The 18,972-nt window shown below is 42.1% G+C and overlaps 1 protein-coding gene across 1 annotated transcript in view; it reads right to left on the bottom strand.

The window, feature by feature from the left end:
• The window catches only part of Opn5 (opsin 5), a 50,407-nt gene that overhangs the window by 13,389 nt on the left and 18,046 nt on the right, over window positions 1-18,972 (bottom strand). The window contains exons 5-6 of the mRNA XM_021650416.2: window positions 8,550-8,791; window positions 5,392-5,449 (exon numbers count right to left, since the gene is read on the bottom strand). Coding sequence (XP_021506091.2) covers window positions 5,392-5,449; window positions 8,550-8,791 — 300 coding nt within the window. The remainder of the gene's footprint in view (window positions 1-5,391; window positions 5,450-8,549; window positions 8,792-18,972) is intronic.

Genomic DNA, 18,972 nt, shown 5'->3' with positions numbered 1-18,972 from the left:
AGAGGGGGGATACAAAGTAAATAAAGTGTAATTAAAAAAAAAAGATTCACTATGAAGCCCAGGCTAGCATAAAATCCACAATCCCCCTGTCATTGCCTCCTGAGCTCTGAGATGACAGGCCCAGGTTCCAACCTGCGTTAAATATACCATCCAGATGGGAAGAAGAGGTAAGTGAAAATTCCTGAACTATCTTGAATGCCAATTAAGATTTTTAATTGTGCCTCTGCATATTCATGTATGGTAGGGAATTGTGTTCTTAATTCAGCAGCGTTACCAGAACATTGTTCATTGTTGTTCTTCTATCGGAACCAGGCAAGACTGTCCAACTCCTTTACCCCTGCTGGAGACTCTTACTGGAATGGACCAAGCCTCCACTCTCCTCCAGTACACTTCCAGCACCCCCAAATGCAGCTTACATAAAAAGCACCTTCTCCAGTCCAAGGCCTAGCACTGTGATGCCCTGTGGAAGAATGACAAATGGCTGTTTCCACAGAATCTTTATGTTTCTCACCTCCTCAAGCAGAACGGGCACCTCCCAAATCTGCAGGGTGTAGTCATCACCCAGCATACTTAGAAGAGCTCTTGTTACCCCTGTCAATCTCACATGGGTTGATTAAGTTGCTCCTCTAATAAGGACTCCACTTCAAGGAGTCCAAAGGTTCCTAGGAAACTTACAGACTTTGCATGAATTTAAAACAAATCATAGTGATGTAAGACTGTCCTTATTCACTAGCTATGACAACTGAGACAATAGAAAATTAAGATCATCTATCCATACATCTGACATGTCTGGTATCAGGTAAGGCTAATTCCAAAACTACTCTGGTTCCTATGTGCTATCACTGTCTTCAAAGAAGTAAGCATAAGCCTCAAGGTCCCAGGTCACTGAGTGAGCCTCATTTTGTTGTGTCCTGGGCAAGAAAACTAATTCATTAAGTTCAAATGTGAACACACACACAGAGTTTTCACACATTATCCATCATTTTCAATGGCAACAAATGGATTGAGCTTCAGAGCCCCTCACAAACACCCCACATCTCTCTTCCTTTCCTTGGAGCAGAACATGTACCCATACTGATTCTTAAAACCTGTCCCAGTATCTTTCAGTTTCTCAAGTAAACTCTGATGACATTCAGAGGGTCCAATCTAGAAACTTCTATAGTTGTAACTATTTGTTAGATGACACAGATGTAGATAATATAGGCATAGAGAGAGATGTAGATGATACATAGATGTATGAAGAGTTGGCAGTATTTTCTGATGCTCATGCTCAATTCCTAAAAGATTGAAAACACACATTCCACCTCTTTTCTATTTCCCAAAACATTCAGGTTACTGGATATTGCAGACACATAAAAACTCCTGATGGGAGTGAACAGGTGACTTTCGCATCTACCTAGAGGTGCTCTGCGTTGAGACCAAAACAAAAGAGAACCAATGAAACTTTTGTACAATGTGGAGTGATTTTTCTCTCAGTTATGTCTTATGTGATATAAATCTGTCTACTCTAAATCTCATGATGCACTTGAGACATGATCAGTGGAGACTGCAGATAAGGAACACATGTTTAAAGTAACTGAGAAAGGTCATTTAAACGCACATTCGTGTTTTGATTCCAGTCTATGTAGTAGAATTATTCTGCACATTACCATAACCGGTGAATACACGTGTTGAAAGTTGTTCAATCTTTTAAGAGCAAAATATTCAAGTTCACAATAGCCACAGTGGCGATCTAGGGTTTTCTCTATAGAATACCTATAGGATTCTCTATAGCATGAGGTTTTAGGCTATTTCTGATAACTGAGAACATGCTTTTGAACATGTTTTTCTTACTGAGTTTCCTATAATTTTTGAAGTTCTTGCCTTCTGCCACCTTTTCACAAGAATCATACACACTATTTAAAATTGAATAATACAGAATCTACCTAGATACCTGTAGACTGGTAAATGGATGAACATAATGTATTGAAAGGGGAATGTTGTGCACATGAAATATTATTTAGCCTAAAGAAAATTAACATTCTGGCGCTTGCAGCAAACTAGCTATAACTAGAGTATATTACATCGAGTTTACAAAGTTAATAATCTCTCGTGTGTGAAAGTTAAAATAAAAACGGACCTGAATGTAAAATAGAGATAACTAGCAATTAGGAAAAAAGAAGAAATGGTGAAAGAGAGGCAAGACTGAGCCTCATTAGTGTGCACAACGAATAACATTAACCAAAAGCAAAGCGAAAAGAATAATGGCCGTTACTTTGACCCTCTGGATGACAAGGCCTGGCTCCATCACAACAATATTAATTATGAATCCAAAGCTGCTGATTGCTTCATCACTAGCCTTTTCCTATACATCTTCCCTAGATCCCCTCTGGCATTCTGGCATATATAGGGCTTACCATCATGGTGGTACCTTCTAGACCTTTTCTATCCATTTCTTAGCACTTGCTGACATTTTACCTCCCTGTGCTCCTAGGCTTTGTCTTTTCTATTTCTCTGCACCAACTTAATGGAACCATTACTCTTCAGAATCTGGTTCAATAAGTGATCTATAGATGATCAAAGGCAAGAGTGTGTTCTTCAAGAAAAAATTAAATGGAATGATGTATTTCGTTGCCAACAGAGTTGCAAATAAGCTTAATGTTTGATTCTTAATAAAATTGCATCTGAATGATCAATTAGAGTTTTACTCCAAAATACATTCCTGTCACCTTACTCTAAAAATAATTGAAATATTTAGGTGTGGGGGGATTTTACTATGATTCTTGAAAATCAACTTTTCAAGTTCATAGGGAATTTCAGTTTCCAATTTCTTCTCATAACCTTGCTCGACTACTATTTTTTAATGGGATTAGCTACATTTAAATGGCTGCCCATAGAGAGAAGGTAATTTAAAATAAGGACCGGCTGGGCATGGTAACACACTTCTTTGGTTCTAAGACAAGAGAGATGTGAGGTGAGAGATGTGAGGTGAGAGATATGAGGTGAACCAAAAAAAGCCTTGGATATTTAGTAAGAATCAATAATAATAATAATAGTAACTAGTGATAATTAATAAGTCAGATGTCTAGGATTTCACATTCTCTGTTTAACAACGTTCCTGTTATCTCCTAAAACATAGCCTGATAGTTAACCACTTGGTTCCAGTCATTTCACTTCCAAGTATCCTTCAAATGGCAAGCACTGAGCCTGTTACCAAGAGTTCAACCAGTAAGTGTGGCCTGTTCAATGATCCTGATGCCCACACACAGGCATGCTTGCTACTAGCACAAAATGCAGGTGGGACTGGGAACTGAGGAGGTGTTTGGTAACTGCACAAACTCTGAATCACCAGGTGTCCTGGGGCAAGCAACTCCAGCTCAGGACACCTCAAGACACCTCTTTTGCCTTAATACTTCCAGGTCTTTTGAATTCAGGACTTTTTCTTGATCCAAGCAGATTTATTCCCAAGCAGATTTTCCAAAGCCTTCCTTAACTCTTCTATCGCCATGCAATGGGTTGCCATAAAGTAGGAGAAGGATTCCTACTTCTTAAGACATTTTAAACCATGTACATTGCCCTTCCTTCATCCAAGGTCTCAAAAGTTGCGATTTCTTTACAAACCCCTATAAAGCGTGAGAATGTATACACCAGACATGTAGTTCTAGACATTACAAACACGTAAGTTCCTGGCCAGTTTCTGCAGAACAGCTGTTGTCCACCTTTCTGCTGAGCATCTTCCCCTACTTTAATCATAAGAGGGATTGTCAACATGTTGATAGTGCATCCTCTCTAAAAGGGGGCCGAAAGGCTTTTCCTATTCATTCTTGAACAACAACTTTCTGATACTATTGTTTCCTCTCTCCATTTTGCAAGCCGGCCAAAGGCACCAAGTTAGGATGCAAATGCAGGCAATCTGAGCCTGTGCTCTAAGCCAATGGCCACCTCCATCTAGGCTTCTCATTCTCACATCTCTGCCTATAAATAGCTTGCCTCTCCCTTCTAATGACAATTGTGTCCTCCCTCAATCCTAACGTAGTAGCCCTAAGTCCCCGGCAGAGCTGTTAACTTTTTTTGCTTTAGTCACACAGCTTTGTTTATTGAATCTACTTAACAATTATCTTAAGCCAACAGCATATATGAACCCCTTCTTCATCCCTACTGCAGCCCCAGAGGAAAATAAATACAAGCTGAAGATGTCATACACAAAGGCCGAAGCCTTGAGGGAGCAGAGGCTGATTCTCTATAAACCTTCAAATGCAAGGAGTAAGCAGAGCACCAGTGCAGGGGAGAAGTCGGTCACTTTTGGCTTTTCTTGCTGGCTGTTACCAGAAACAAGGCTGACAAACAAGGCTATGTTCATGGTAGACTCAGACGTGGACAGAAGGCAGAAGCATGGAGGAGACCTGCCTGAACCTACTCCTCAGGTAAGGAGAGAAAGCCAAATGAACACTGACGAAATGAATGCTTATCTGGACCTGCTATTTCATGCCTTCTTATTCCTCTTCTTAGCTTTTAAAGGACACAAATCTGTCTTTGAAATCCTCCTCATTCATACTTGTATCTCTTTAAGCTTGGGCTTCAAAAGGTACTTGTTGAAATATAGTTAACAGGAACAAAAAGAACTGAAGTCACAAAGAACAAGCAAAGAAAAGAAATAGCACTTACAAATAGTACTTCCATTTAAACTACTTCCTTAGCTCATGATGACTGGTAGTGCCCTATCCTATCCACTATATATAAGTAGCTAGAACCTAATGAAAACCCAGGTGAATGAAACTGCCATTCATGGGAATTATTTTTATTCAAATTCAGAGTATAAAAAAACCATTTAGGGGTTTCAGACAAAGCTGATTTCCTTGAGGATGCCATCCTATCACTACCAGCATAAAATTTGACCTTCAGTCAGCATAGAAGAGAAGATCTGTGAGAATCTCATGCCTTCCAAATAACCATGGCCCCACACTGTCCCACTGATCAGCTGCCTAAGTAAACCCCAGATACAGCATGCCAGGCCTACACTAAGAAATGATGAAGGAGATGATGATGATTGATGATGATATCAATGATAAAGGAGATCTCAGGGTGGTATATGTAAAATAATACCCTAATAAATAAAACTTGTAAACATTTTTCTTAATTTCTCAGGCAAATCCTGTTTGGCATGGGGATAGGTTTATCATTATAAAAGGGAGAATATCAAGGACTTCCTTCCTAATATTCAGAAAATCCTGGCCTAGTTTCCATTTGCAATTTCCCAACAAACCCTGGCTTCAGGAAAAAGAGGGGGGATATACAAAATATAAAAATATAATATAAAGACAAGAGTGAGGCCACGGTTGCATGTTAGGAAGAGTGGAGAGGCAAGCATGTGAATAAGTGTGTCCATGAGGGATGCTGTGTCCATCTTCATACCTCTTGATGGATCTCCAGCACAGCAGAAGACTTCCTGACTGCGGTTACAGTGTGCAGCCTGGAAATAAAAGGAGAGATATGAAAATGCGTATAGACAAATACACCCACGCAATGCATATACTATCACCTTAACTACCACCACCGCTTGCTTGGCAGAGCCTAGATATGATCTAGATATATTGTATACATCTATAAAATTTTCAAAAATGTCTTTTTCATATAAAGTGGTAAAAAATAAATAAAAACAACTTATGAAAAAAAAGACTTTGCACACAAGAGCACATCTTAAGAGAGAAAAGACTAATAATTTAGAATATTCAAAATGAAAAAATATATATCTTTTAGACAAAGTTTTCCACGTACAGGTTTCTTTGCAGCCCATTCCCCATGGTGTGAAAGATATAATACAACTGCACTCATTCATATCTGGCAAAGCAGCTTGCAAATGAGGGCAGCCAGGAAGACTTAATGGCTCACAGCCATCCCAGAATTTGGGATGCTCTTTTCGGCTGGACCTCATCTCTGCAGTATTAGAAAAGTGAAATGCCTCCATCCTTTCTAGCACAGCCCTCTGAGTCTTTGGGTGTTGTTTTCTGCACAGACATCTGAAGTCTACTTTCCTGTCATCAGCCACAGGTGGCTTCATTCCCTGAAGCAGAGAACTCTAACTCTGCCCTCCATTGCCAGTATTCTCCCGTCTCGACCTCTGCTTTACCACCTTCCAAAGGTTGCTCTGATGAGAATCTCCTAAGAGAGTGATTCAGTCAAAAGGTTGAAACTCAGGCCCAGTCTGGACCAATGAAAAGACAGTCTCTGCTGGTGGGGCTTTCACAGTTCCTGAGGAAACTCGACTACGCAGCCATAAGGGGCTGTATCTAGACACCACAGTGAGGAGTGCAGTGTCGTTTCAAACAGGAGTGTTCTCTATGTTTGGATTTTTACGGTCTTTTTTGTTTGTTGACTGACTCACTACCCTCAGGGAGCATAGCTGTGGAAAGGGACGTTTCAGTTTTGCTTTTCTAGGACTGTTCAAGTTAACTCAAAATTTATTTTCACAAGCTCATATTCTAAAGTTTTCTTCTTCAAAGCAAATACATTTCAAAACCCAGAAACAGAAAGAGCAAAGATACCATGAGTTAATCCCATTTCAGGCCAGTGACTTGTTCTGAACTGGCTTCACATCTCCTCACCTCACCCTAGAAGCATTTAGTCACTTAAAAGCAACAAAGATAACTAGGAATTTACTTTATTCTCTTTATTTATAAGATAAAATCTGTTGGCCACTTTCCACCCTTCTGTTCTCCTCTGGAGCGGACCATTCTAAAAGCTACAGCTCAAGACCACTACAAAATGGCTTCCCAGAAGACACTTCAGCCTGTGAAATCCAAGACCTCCTCACTGCCTCAGTCTGATGCCAGACTCCCCAGAAGAAGCAAGAACTCCAGGGGGATACACTCGCCCTCGTCTCCTTCAGAAAAGCAGTCACTCTGCTTCATATAAATGTTTAATGAGAACGAGAGAACCAAGCTGTCTCTTGCTTGACTGAGTCTTCTAAAGGCTTGTGCCCCAAAGTCACTTTCTGTCCCTTTTTCCCTTGCTGACTGTTGAATATTTATGTGCTGCTCACACTTGTGAATAAATGTGCAAACCACAGAGCCAGACTGAGGCAGAATTCTGACCTAGGTGAAATGTGTTTCCAGCCATCCCTGTCACCTCCCCCCTTTTAATAAAGAGTATCCATCCCTTTACTTTCTCCCAAAATTATCTGTGAAAATTATTCTCTCTGCCTGCATTCCCAAAAAAGAGTCAACAGCTGATAAATGCAAAGCATCCTAAAGAGATGCATGTTAAAATTTGGATTTAACCATTCCTTTCCAAAGAAAAGACATGAGCTTTTAATAGTGTGAAAGGCCACCAGCAGTTGTCACACAGGTTTTTCCCATATATCCTTTTGTTCAGTTATTACAACTTCTTATCAGCACATCCCAACCTTAGGCTCTAGGCAACTAAAGTGCCTCTCAAAAGTTGGACTATTGGAAACTGCTGTCTTACACACAATCTCCCATCTCAAATCGTAGATCTTGTCCCTTTGTCGGGGCAACAATGAAAATGTTGCTATTCATTTGTAAATTTTTATTACTTTTTTAATTTGATCACATACTCATAAGGTAAAAAAAAATAATCAAAGTTCAAGGGAGCTGTCTCTTGGTCAAACGGTGTCAGAAGACAAAATCCCATGTCTTCCTTTCTCTAATATGCCTTATTGAAGGAAGGAAGTTCTGGAAAGTACCTTGTCACCGAGTAATAATTAAAGGAGGTTGGAGCTCCACTTCCTTAGCCTAGACTTGAGATACATTTTCCACTTTTTACCCAACGATGGGCTATGAATGGACACAGAAGACCTCCCTACCCTCACCATCCCAGCTCTTTTCTTTCTCTGAGTATTGGACCTTTAGGAAAAATAGTCGTTGAGCCTCAAACTCTTGTACACTGTGTAGCAGAAACAGTATAGATGGGAAAAAAGCTAATATTTAAGCGATAACTCCTACCTTGCTGCCTTTGGGCTACATAAAGATGGGCATCTTCCCTGTCTTAACCTTGCTTGAACCTGTTTCTTCGTCTACCAAGAGAACATCTATCTCTCAGAACATAATTAAAAGAAACTGACAGAGAAAGCAAACAAAGGGGAATGGCTCATTGGCCCTTCTGCCTCACTTCTGCCCAAGTCCTTTGGTTTTTAGCCAAGGATTCTGATGGCCCAAGCAACAGTGGCAAATAATTCTTTCACAAGAATTGACTGTTGGATCAATGCCACATAGAACAGTGCTCTTGGGCTGATATGGATTTAATCCCCCAAAAGGAAGTTTACAGCCACTGATATATAGTGATTGCTCCAAGACTCACAGAGTGGCATCCTGGTTGCTCTAGGATCAAAAATAAAATGCCTGATCCTGATATCTGGCTGTCATCATATCTGTACATATATGATGAGTTGGTTTCAGGAATTTCGATGGACAGAGAATAAAATCCTCCCAACTTAGCTCCTTAGAAACTTAGCTCCAGCACAAGGATCAGCTTAAACCAACACAGCATTTTTTTTTCAACACAGCATTTTAAGACAAAGAAAATATAATTCCTCTCTAGCTTCTGAGTTTTACCTAAAGTCTTCCAAAGACTTCTTCTTTGTTGCTCTCAAACCACCAGGCTGGCAACAGGCGAATCTGTAATCAATGACCTGGTAGATGATTGGATTGTACATCGCTGCAGACTTTGCAAGGAGGGTGGGCACCACAGAGAGCTGGATGGGAATGGAGTCTGGCCTTCCAAAAGCTGACCACACGGAGACCACGGCATAAGGAATCCAGGCAATCAGGAAACCAGCACAAATCAGCATCGCCACCTAACACAGGGAAAGTGACAGACAGCAGGATCAAGAGAATTTGTGAGCAATCCAGAGTGAGTGACAGGTGTAAAGGAGGGGCAAGTCCTTCACCAAAAAGCCCCTTTTTGGACACAGACATTGCTTTCTCATGGACTTCTGAGAAGTTGGCACAATTCTTGATGCCATTTACCACATCCTCTCCACGCTCCACTTTAAAAAAGAACCAAAACACAACCCTGTAACAGCTGTCAGATTTTACCTACATTTGGGGCAAAAAATCATAATAAAATGATGCCAGTTTGCCTGAGCTTGCCAGAGTTCTCAACCCACATTCACTTAAAAACCTGACAGAAAATAAGTTCATCTTGATGAAATCTTAAATCATCCCCATTTGCCTCAGGAAACTGAGAAGTGTTGCCCTGGTTTGAAATTCTAATGTGCACTTTCTTCAGAGATTTTTATTAAATGCTATTTCTTCTGGCCCAAGTTTTTCACAAGTTTGAGGCTCAGATCACAGAAACTTCCCAAATATAAAGAAGAAAAGATTTGTGAGGCTTCAGGCAAAGGAATATGGAAGGAGACTTTTCTGCCTCAAAGTTAGCCCCTTAATTTTCAGACCACAGAATAACTAAAAATACAATGCAACACAGCCCTGCGTGTTTTTATCATTCCCCAACTCAGCCCCTGTAATGGAGTAACACTAACCAGAGCTGCTGATCTGGACAGGTTCTCTCAGTTCAGGTCAACAGTTTCAGCAAATGCTTTTGGCAAGACACTAAACTGAGTGCTACTGGGTGTCCCAGAATGCCCCTGTTCCTGAGCTGTCTCTCTCTAGAGTACAAATACTGGCAGAACACAGCAGAATATGGTTTGCCTGCCAGCTCAGAAGAGAACAAGTTTTGTGTCTTATAGGAATACATACGAGCTTCGTGGAGAATGTTGCGTAGACCCTGCACTTGGGCAAGTTGAAATAATAGCAGTCAGAGAAGCAGTGGGAAAGCTTTCCATGAATGAATGGAATTTGTACAGAAGCATCTGGAGGGAGTCATCCAGATGTGGGAAAGCTGCATGGGGAGAGGAGGCCAGGAGGAAGGAAAATACTCACGTGCTCAGGGTTTTGTGAAACGTATTACTGAGCTTTTCTGAGTTCCACATGCTCTGCGGCTCTCAGAGGTTTGTGAAGGGAAACATGGAAGATTAACCGACAGGAAGAAATTCCCTGGGAGAAAACAGCAGCTAGAAAGACCTGTCCCTTCATCCAACAAGCGGTATTGAAAAGCTGTGTTTTGTGTAGGGGACACAGAGAGGAAAAGCAGACTCATCCCTGCCCACTTAGAATTTCCACTCATAAAGATTTGTTTAGACAAAAAGTAAGAGTTTCAGTGAAAGTACTAACACTAGAAAATGAAGTCCAGGATCGGATTTATATTTTAAGTGAGCTGTTTCGGGCCCTACTTGAAAGAGAGAATTACTAAGTTCTAAGTGTCCTTTCACTGCTATTCTTCCACTAAGACTAAACAATAAAGCTACATTTAAATCAATACTCTGAGTATGCTTTTTCTTTTGTTTGTTTGCATGTGTGTCAATCCTCCTGGTGTATCTCCAACTTTAGAAATCCCAACATCTTCCCAACTCCTGGTTTTAAGAAGTTGACATAATAGGAGGCCCATGACCCAGATCTGACCAGTTGGAGGACTAAAATCCCCTGACTACAGAAACAGGAATGAGGAGCTTAATCTCATTCGCCACGGATATTTAGTGATCTTCATATTTTATTCCAAGTTTCCCCAGATCTTGGGAAGATGTAGGAACACTGTAACAAAGGTCTCCTTGCAAGGGCTGGAGAGATGGCTCTGTGGTTAAGAGCACTGACTGCTCTTCCAGAGGACTCTGGTTCAATTCCCAGCACCTACATGGCAGCTCACAGCTGTAACTACTGTTCTAGGGGATCTGAAACCTTCACACAGACATACACATAGTCAAAACAGCAATGTAATAAAATAAAATAATTGTTAAAAATAAGGCTCTTTCATCAAAGGTCTCCTTCATCCTCCCATCATGTAACTTAAAAAGACAGCAGCCACTCCTGATAAAATGATCGTGACGATCTATGAAGAGGATCAGTGACAAGGAGTGAGACCCAAAGGGCTGTATAAACATGGTGAAATATTTATAGATGCTCTTTTGATTTAGTGGCACAAGCTGTATGTTATCTTTCTGACAATAATGCTATGTGTGTGTGTCTGTGTGAGTGCACACATATGAATGTGCGTTTACATATGAATTAGTAGGAGCATAAATCATTCAGCCCTGGGAGTGATCCAAAACTTGTCTGTGACCTAAAGAGCAACATGGATGTGGGATGTGTTGTCATGGAAACCTACCTTCGTGAGATATGTAAGAATGAAGTTTAAGGCAGAATTTAGCGATAGGATACTTGTTTAGCATGTTTTTTATCCCCAGAAACACAGGCATACACACAGCTTGAAAAATATGTTTTCAAGTCTGAGGCCACAGAAGTTCACTCAAAATTTCAAGGCTCAGGAGGCTGAAAGGAGCACTCTGCCCTTTCAGAGGACCCACATTCAGTATGTAGCTCTTGTAAACACTTGAAACTCCAGCTCCAGAGAATCCAGTGCCTTTTCCGTCCACGGGGATACCAGTACTCACCTGCACATTTTCACACACAGATATACACACACACATACACATGACTAGAAATAAATTAAATCTTAAAAGAACGAATCTCAGTGATCATCTTAAAAATTAATGGCAGGCAAGAAAAACCTCAGTAAATCTCAGTTTGTTCCAATTTTCAGACAATGTACACCCACAAGAGGTGAATCAAACGAGCCCAGAACTCCTGCTCTAGGGTTCTGCAACCATGCTTCCACATCGTCAGTTAGAAGTTCTCTTCTGTTCCTAGTCTGTGAGGTCTCATCAGGAGTGGCTGCATTGTCTTCCTCTGTGGCCTGGTAAGGCTGCTCCCCCTTCAGGAGGAGGTGATCAAAGAGCAGGACAATCAGATTATATCAGAGACCGTCCCTGTTCCCATTACTATGGAACCCACTTGGACACTGAACTGCCATGGGCTACCTCTGTGCAGGGGTTCTAGGTTATCTCCATGAATAGTCTTGGTTGGAGTATGAGTCCCAGGAAAGACCCCTGTGTTCAGATTTTTTGGTTCTGTTGCTCTCCTTGTGGGGCTTCTGTACTCTCTAGATCTTACTATTTCCCACTTCTTTCATAAGATTCCCTGCAATCTGCCCAAAGGTTGGCCATAAGTCTTAGCATCTGCTTTGATAGTCTACAGGGCAGAGCCTTTCAGAGAAGGAAGGAAAAGAAGACCTCCCCTACCAGTGGACTTGGGGAGGGACATGCGTGGAGAAGGAGGAAGGAGGGAGGGATTGGGAGGAAAGAAGGGAGGGATTGGGAGGGGAGCAGGGAGGGAACTACAGGGGGGATACAAAGTAAATAAAGTATAATTAATAAAAAAAATATAAAGTTCTCTTCTGTGATCAACACATTGCAACTAAACCCAAGCCACTCTCTCTCCCTCTGAACTTGCTTTTCCATCATTCCACAAAAGCTTACCCAGGAGTCCCTTCTGTTTGGATTAGTGTGATTTTGTTTGTAAACAGCAGATGCCTTAAGGTGCACAGTGAAGCCTATTTCCTCCTATATTTCCAAATAAACCCCTATGACACAAGTAAAGCCTTTGTTAGCAGCTGTGTAAAGACTTTACATAGTTCCTATCTTTGATTCTAGGGTGAGTCATAGGATGGTTTTATGCCATCTCAAAATCCATTTTCTGCACTGCCGCCAAAGTCATTGACAGAAGGAAAAAAAATAGATTATCAAAAAGCCCGTAATATGTTCTACTTCTACGGGAATGTGCAATGAAAACAAGAAAGATTAACAACGTTGGTGCTGTTTCCCTTTCTTAAAAGACAGAGCACTGGATCTGCTGTGGTTTTTAAAACGCGGCAGACTGAGGACTGCAGGTGCAGCTCCAGAACAAACCACCATAGGCAGAAATCAAGTCCAACGTGGAAAGAAGGGGTAAGGATGAGATGGAAGCGACAGTGCCATGATGTGGACACAAAGTCAAAACGAGGCCCAGCCATTTCCTTTGACCTCCTTTTAAATTATGTCGCCCAAAAACGACAATCGTTTAAATAATAAAATAGGACTGGTGAGATAGCTCTCAGAGTGAGGGTGCTCGTCGATAAGCCTGACGGGCTGAGTTTGATTCCAGGGAACAACTCTTGCAAGCTGTCTTTTGATGTCCATGCATGCAATGTGACACACACATGCACAGACACCAATTAATAAATGAATTAGTCAATTAACGCTTAAGCCATTCTAATGTATTTGCCACATACTTTCTAAAACCTTTGTGATATTTTTTTTCCAGAGCTTGGACTGGGCTTAAACTTTTCATCAGCCCATTCCTCATTTTGCCCAGTTCATTCTCATTTCGCTTTACCAACATTTACTTCCCAGATATCCTTAAGCCAGTGCTTGCAGAGGCCCCAGCACTCAGCATCCTTCTCAGGTTGTGTACTTTTTTTTTTAAAGTGACTTCACTCCCATCACTGTTTCTCCCAACACTGTTTCTCGGTTCACTGACAAAGCACTAAACCCTCCAGTTCCTAAATTAGACAGTTTTGTGGGAGGAAACTCACAGAATTCATGTTTAACTTGTACAAAAGAATCACACATCTGCAGCTCGGATCATTTTAAATAAGCTTTGCTGCAGAACACCCGAGGATGTCAGTATCCCCCAGCTCTGGCTCAAGTTGGCAATAAGTATTCCAAAGTAATGTGGCCCACACCTGCTCAGCTCCAGTGAACTACTTTAGACAGTCCTCAGACAATGTGGCTGAGCTTAAATATTTGAAGTTATACATAACCCTGATTCACCAGGGCAAGCAAGGGAGGGAGGTCCTACCCTCTCAGTGTGTGTGACAAGGTGGAAGGACAAGAGGAGTGTTTGGCTATGACGTACTGTGTCTCTCCAAGGTCTCAGTCCTACTTTAGCCCCAGTGACTCGAAGAAGAACCAGCAACTCTTCACAGCCGTTTCAGAAGAGGAGTCAGGTTCCCCCCACCAAGCCCCTTTTGCCCAGATCTGAGTCAGCGTCAGTTGCACACTACATTGAATGATGAAATAAATGGGAGGAGACCACGGGGTTGATGGAAAAGGAAAAGCCAAGGACCGAGGAGGTGGCATGAACCCTCCCTCAACAGCAAGTATGAATTACATCACTAAACAAACTACAGTAACGTTAATTCAGAGGCTAGAGTGAGACCAAGTGGCGGGGGTCATAAGGGGTCCTGCCCGCTGCAGGAGAGTATGGAACTGGCCCAAGCATGGGCTGAAAAGACCCAGGTATGTTACCACAGATCTAGCATACAGAGCTGACCAACAACCAATGAAAATACGATTGAAAGACAATAACGCCATTTCTGGGACAGCTGCCTTACAGGTAGGGGTATACCTGTCTCTGAACGATACTAGCAAAATGCAGAAAAGTAAAAAGCCAGCATGGGTGCACACCAGAAATCCTAGCACCCAGGAGGCAGAGGTAGGGGGACGGCCATGAGTTCAAGGCCAATATTGGTTTCAGAGTGAGTTCCGGGCCAGCCTGTAATGTGTAGTACGGTCTTTAAAAAAAGAAAAGCGAAAAGAAGAAGAGGAGAAGGGGAGAAGGAAGAGAAAGGGAGAAAAGAAGGAGGAAATTAGAGGGGAGATGAACATAACTGCTGCTACAGCTTCTGTGTTCCTCAGTTCCCTCACACATCTACAGAAACAGGAGTGACGTGGTGATGTCTAGGCTCCCAGGCTACCTTCTATGGGCTTAATTCGTTCCACAGCCTAAGCATGGCTGTTTGGAGTTCTTCTGTTTTACCCACAGAGTGACAACGAAGGTCAGCTGTCTCACAGCCTCTTCCATAAACTTGCAAAGAAACTTTCCTGCAGTCTTTGGTGTGCCTGGCATCTGTTAGCCCTGGCTACGATCCAAGCAGAAAATATGATCTCATGCTTAAAAAAAAAAAAAAAAAAAGATTTCCACACTTTCCAGTTGCAATTTTCTCAAACCTTAAAATACCACTACTCTAAAAACAAGCAAAAGCTGTGAATGGAAAAAAAAAAAAAAAAAGAAAGGAGGCAAATTAGGTCATGTCAGCTTGCCCATCTGTTTCGGGGAGTTTAAGTCTGAACATGATATCCTGAGACTAAGAAATGGCTTGACCTAATGAATGCAGGATATTTTCGAAGTGTCTGTCTATTCAACAGAGTAAGGGACCTGAGGGAGAGGTGTTCATTACGGGTGAGCTAAGGTCCTTAGGTGGGCCGACCTTGCTTAGAGTGAAACACAGAGCTACAGAGACCAGCTAATAGTGCTTCTGTCAAGCTACCACAACAGGCCTTTAAACAATCCGACTTGTATAACCATGTTAGCAGAACCTCAGAGTTTTGATGTCAATGATGATGTCTCCTCCCACCTCTCTATCTCACAAAAATCTAAGCACTGAAATGGTTTCCCAGGGTGTGTGAGTCCAGAGTCTGGGCTGTAAGTAATAGCACTGATTTTGGCTGGGTACAATAGAACTTATCAAAATATGTTGCCTGAGGCACTAACTTGGAATTGAGACTAATGAAAACATGATACTCAAACAGCAGTGACTGGATGGTTCTGATGTAGAACACACCAGCCTATCAAAGACACTGGCTTTTTATGCTCTCACCTAAACCCTATACCCGTGTCCCAGCATGGAGGCAAGAGTAAGCTGTCGAATTTTTCTGCATTTTTAATTTGAGTCATGTAGCTCTCAGCCCTACTCTTCCAAAATGACTGAAAATGTTGGAGATTTCTCAACAGAGGATTTCAAGCACTCACGACCAAAATCAATAATAAATGTTAACAGTGTATGTCCTCTCAGGGAGCTCGTGGCAAAACTGGAAATGACTACTCCTCTGAAATTCTTTTTTATTACTATATCTCTCTGGCCTAGTTTCCTTTGGCAAATATATATTAAGCACTTAGCATGTTAGAGGCAATGTGTTGGGTTCTGGGGACACGAAGTGATGGAAAGACAAGGTGTCCCCGCAGGCCCTATTGACTGGTCGTAGAGAAGGATATTGAAGATGCAATCACAGGAAAGAGTCTGCACAGTCCTGATGAGAGCTGATGGGCTAGGATCAGAGGGAAGGGGGGAGGACCTCCCCTCTCAGTGGACTGGGGAAGGGGCATGGGAGGAGAAGAAGGAGGGAGGATGGGATTGGGAGGGAACGAGAGAGGGGGCTTCAGCTGGGATACAAAGTGAATAAGTTGTAATAAATTTAAAAATAATAATAATAAATGTTTAATAAAACAAAAAAGGAAAAAATGAGTCTTCAATTGCAAATTAATTAAAAATTTGACAGTCCCCAAGAAGTAATCATGTTTTGGTGAAACATAAGAGGAAGACCTGAATTCCATTGTTAAAAATGCTTCTCTGAAAAGTGACCTTTAAGCTCGACAAAGCTAAGGAGAGCAGAGAGGAAATAAGTAATTAGTCTTAAAAAGAGCAAGCATTTCTGCTAACAGCCCTTAGCATCCACACAGGCAGTCCTCTGAACCTGATATCTCACTAACAGGTAACAGTCAAAGGGAAAACAATGGAACAAGTCACCTGAGGGAAAGTGAGTCCGTGAGTTCATAGCCCAGTTTTGTGTTTTCTTTAAGGCTTCACAAGAGTGAAGTAAACCAAGTGTCTCACAAAAAGAGATTCCCAAGCAAGAGGTCAAAGGACTACTTCACAGTTATCAATCTTAATCTTGTATTCAATGGAGTCATCTTGGCTACCACCTAGCAAGTGCTGGCTGCAGAATGCAGAACCAAACAGAAATGTAACACTTCCCTGTACCCTACTCACTCCCTTGCACATGGAAAAGAGACGAGTAAGTGGCTCAGTGTGACAGGTGCCTCTAAAAGCAACATGTCCAGTGCTCTGGTGACCTGCAGTAGGAGGACTTAAACTGTCTAGGGACAATTACGGCTGTTTTAGGGTGGTGACGGGCATTAAGAGAAATTCAGCATCTGCATACTAACAGGCATGAATGTGATAAGTGACCAGTGTATGCTAAAAAAAACAAATAGGGAGTGCCAAGGTACTTGGCATAATAATATTTGAAAAAAGCAGATGTACCCTCTCTGACAACTACCTTCCAGCCACAGCACTACCCCCTTATTAGATGAGCTTCAAAGCGCTCGCTGCACTGTGGGTATACTTTTTAACCAGCTGAAATATGTAGGGGAATAACTAAATATTCATTATTTTTTGGCTTCTCAATTTCAAAATAGAAATGTAAGCTTAGCTGGGCATGGTAAAGTACACCTGTAATTCTAACACCTGGGAGATAGAGGCAGAAGATCAGGAGTTCAAGGCCAGTCTCAACTACACAATGACATTCAGGCCACTCAGGGCTACATGAGACATGAAGGGAGGAAGGGAGAAAGGGAAGAAAGGAGGAAGGGAGGAAGGGAAGAAAGGAGGAAGGGAGGAAGGGAGGAAGGGAGGAAGGGAGGAAGGGAGGAAGGAAGGAAGGAAGGAAGGAAGGAAGGAAGGAAGGAAGGAAGCAAGGAAGGAAGGAAGGAAGGAAGGAAGCAAGGAAGGAAGGAAAGAAGGAAGAAAGAAAGGAAGGAAAGAAGAGAGGGAGAGAGGAAGGGAGGGAGGGAGGGAGGGGGAGGAAGAGGAAGGAAGGAAGGAAACTACAGGAGAAAAACAATAGTTAAGAATAAAAGTTATTTTTAAAAAAAAATTAGTGGGATAAAAACAATTGAGTGTTCATACCTATGAGCCTAAGTGATGTTAAGAAATTACAAGTCAATTTTCCACTCCAATAGGTGAAACGTCTATAGTTCAGAGACAAGAGAGGACTTCAGAGGAGCTGAAGCACGTCCTGAACTGGGTTTTTCTGAGCTGAGCACCAGACAGCAGGGCTTCTTGAGCAAAGCAACAGAACCCCTTGCACATGTGAGGGCGTACAACCTGAAAACACATGCCTGTCTTCAGCACAATTTTAGCCATGTTCACAGTATCTGCTCCGCTGGTTATAGCAGACGGGAAGAGCAGAGGGGACACACTACCTATAGATGCCTTGTCACTAGAATAAAGAACATGCAGTGTGGTACACGACATAAACAGAAAGAATTAGATAGCTCAACAAAGCCAGGTCAATGAGTGATAAAAGCCTGACCAATGGGCGCCATGACACTTTGAAGAACCCCTTGGGCCTCACAGGGAGCTCTGGGAACAGAAGAGGATTCCCTGGTGCTACTGAACTTACCTTTATTTGCCAGTAATAAAACTTGTTTCACAGGGTCAAATGTAGGCAGCAAAGTGACATTATGTTGAGCCATAGATCAAAAGAGTAGGAATGCATTGTGCACCCATGTGAATGATACAGGTATGTATATATAAATATGCACCATACTTCTGTTTGTGTCACGTGTACTATGAAAGTCAGAGAAACCATCACAAAAAGAACAAGTAGAGAAGCTAAGAGGTTGAAGGAGGTCTGCAGACAGATGCCTTTTCATATTCTGCTAGATGAAATCAGACCAACGGAAGGCAGATGAAGATAATAAACCATGAAGGAGGGCCCTGGATAAGATGATCAGTCCTCACTCAGAAAGGCAAACAGGATGGACATCAGAAGAGGGAGAAAACAGGGAACAGGACAGTAGCCTACCACAGAGGGTCTCTGAAAGACTCTACCCAGCAGGGTATTAAAGCAGATGCTGAGACGCATAGCCAAACTTTGGACAGAGCACAGGGAATCTTATGAAAGAAGGAGGAAATAGGAAGACCTGGAGGGGACAGGAGCTCCACAAGGAGAGCAACAAAACAAAACAAAAAAAATCTGGTCCCAGTGGTGTTTTCTGTGACTGATACTCCAACCTAGGACCATTCATGGAGATGACCTAGAACCCCTGCACAGATGTAGCCCAGGGCAGCTCAGTGTCCAAGTGTGTTCCCTAGTAAGGGGAACAGGGCCTGTCTCTGACATGAACCCAGTGGATGGCTCTTTGATCACTTCCCCCTGAGAAGAAAGTAGCCTTACCAGGCCACAGTGGAAGACTATGTAGCCAGTCCTGATGAGACCTAGAGAGGCTAGGGTCAGATGGAAGGGGAGGAGGACTTCCC

The sequence above is a fragment of the Meriones unguiculatus genome, chromosome 16 (assembly GCF_030254825.1).
Source record: "Meriones unguiculatus strain TT.TT164.6M chromosome 16, Bangor_MerUng_6.1, whole genome shotgun sequence".
NCBI lineage: Eukaryota > Metazoa > Chordata > Mammalia > Rodentia > Muridae > Meriones > Meriones unguiculatus.
The sequence above is the reverse complement of the archived record's forward strand: the minus strand, read 5'-3'. Positions and strand labels throughout refer to the sequence as shown.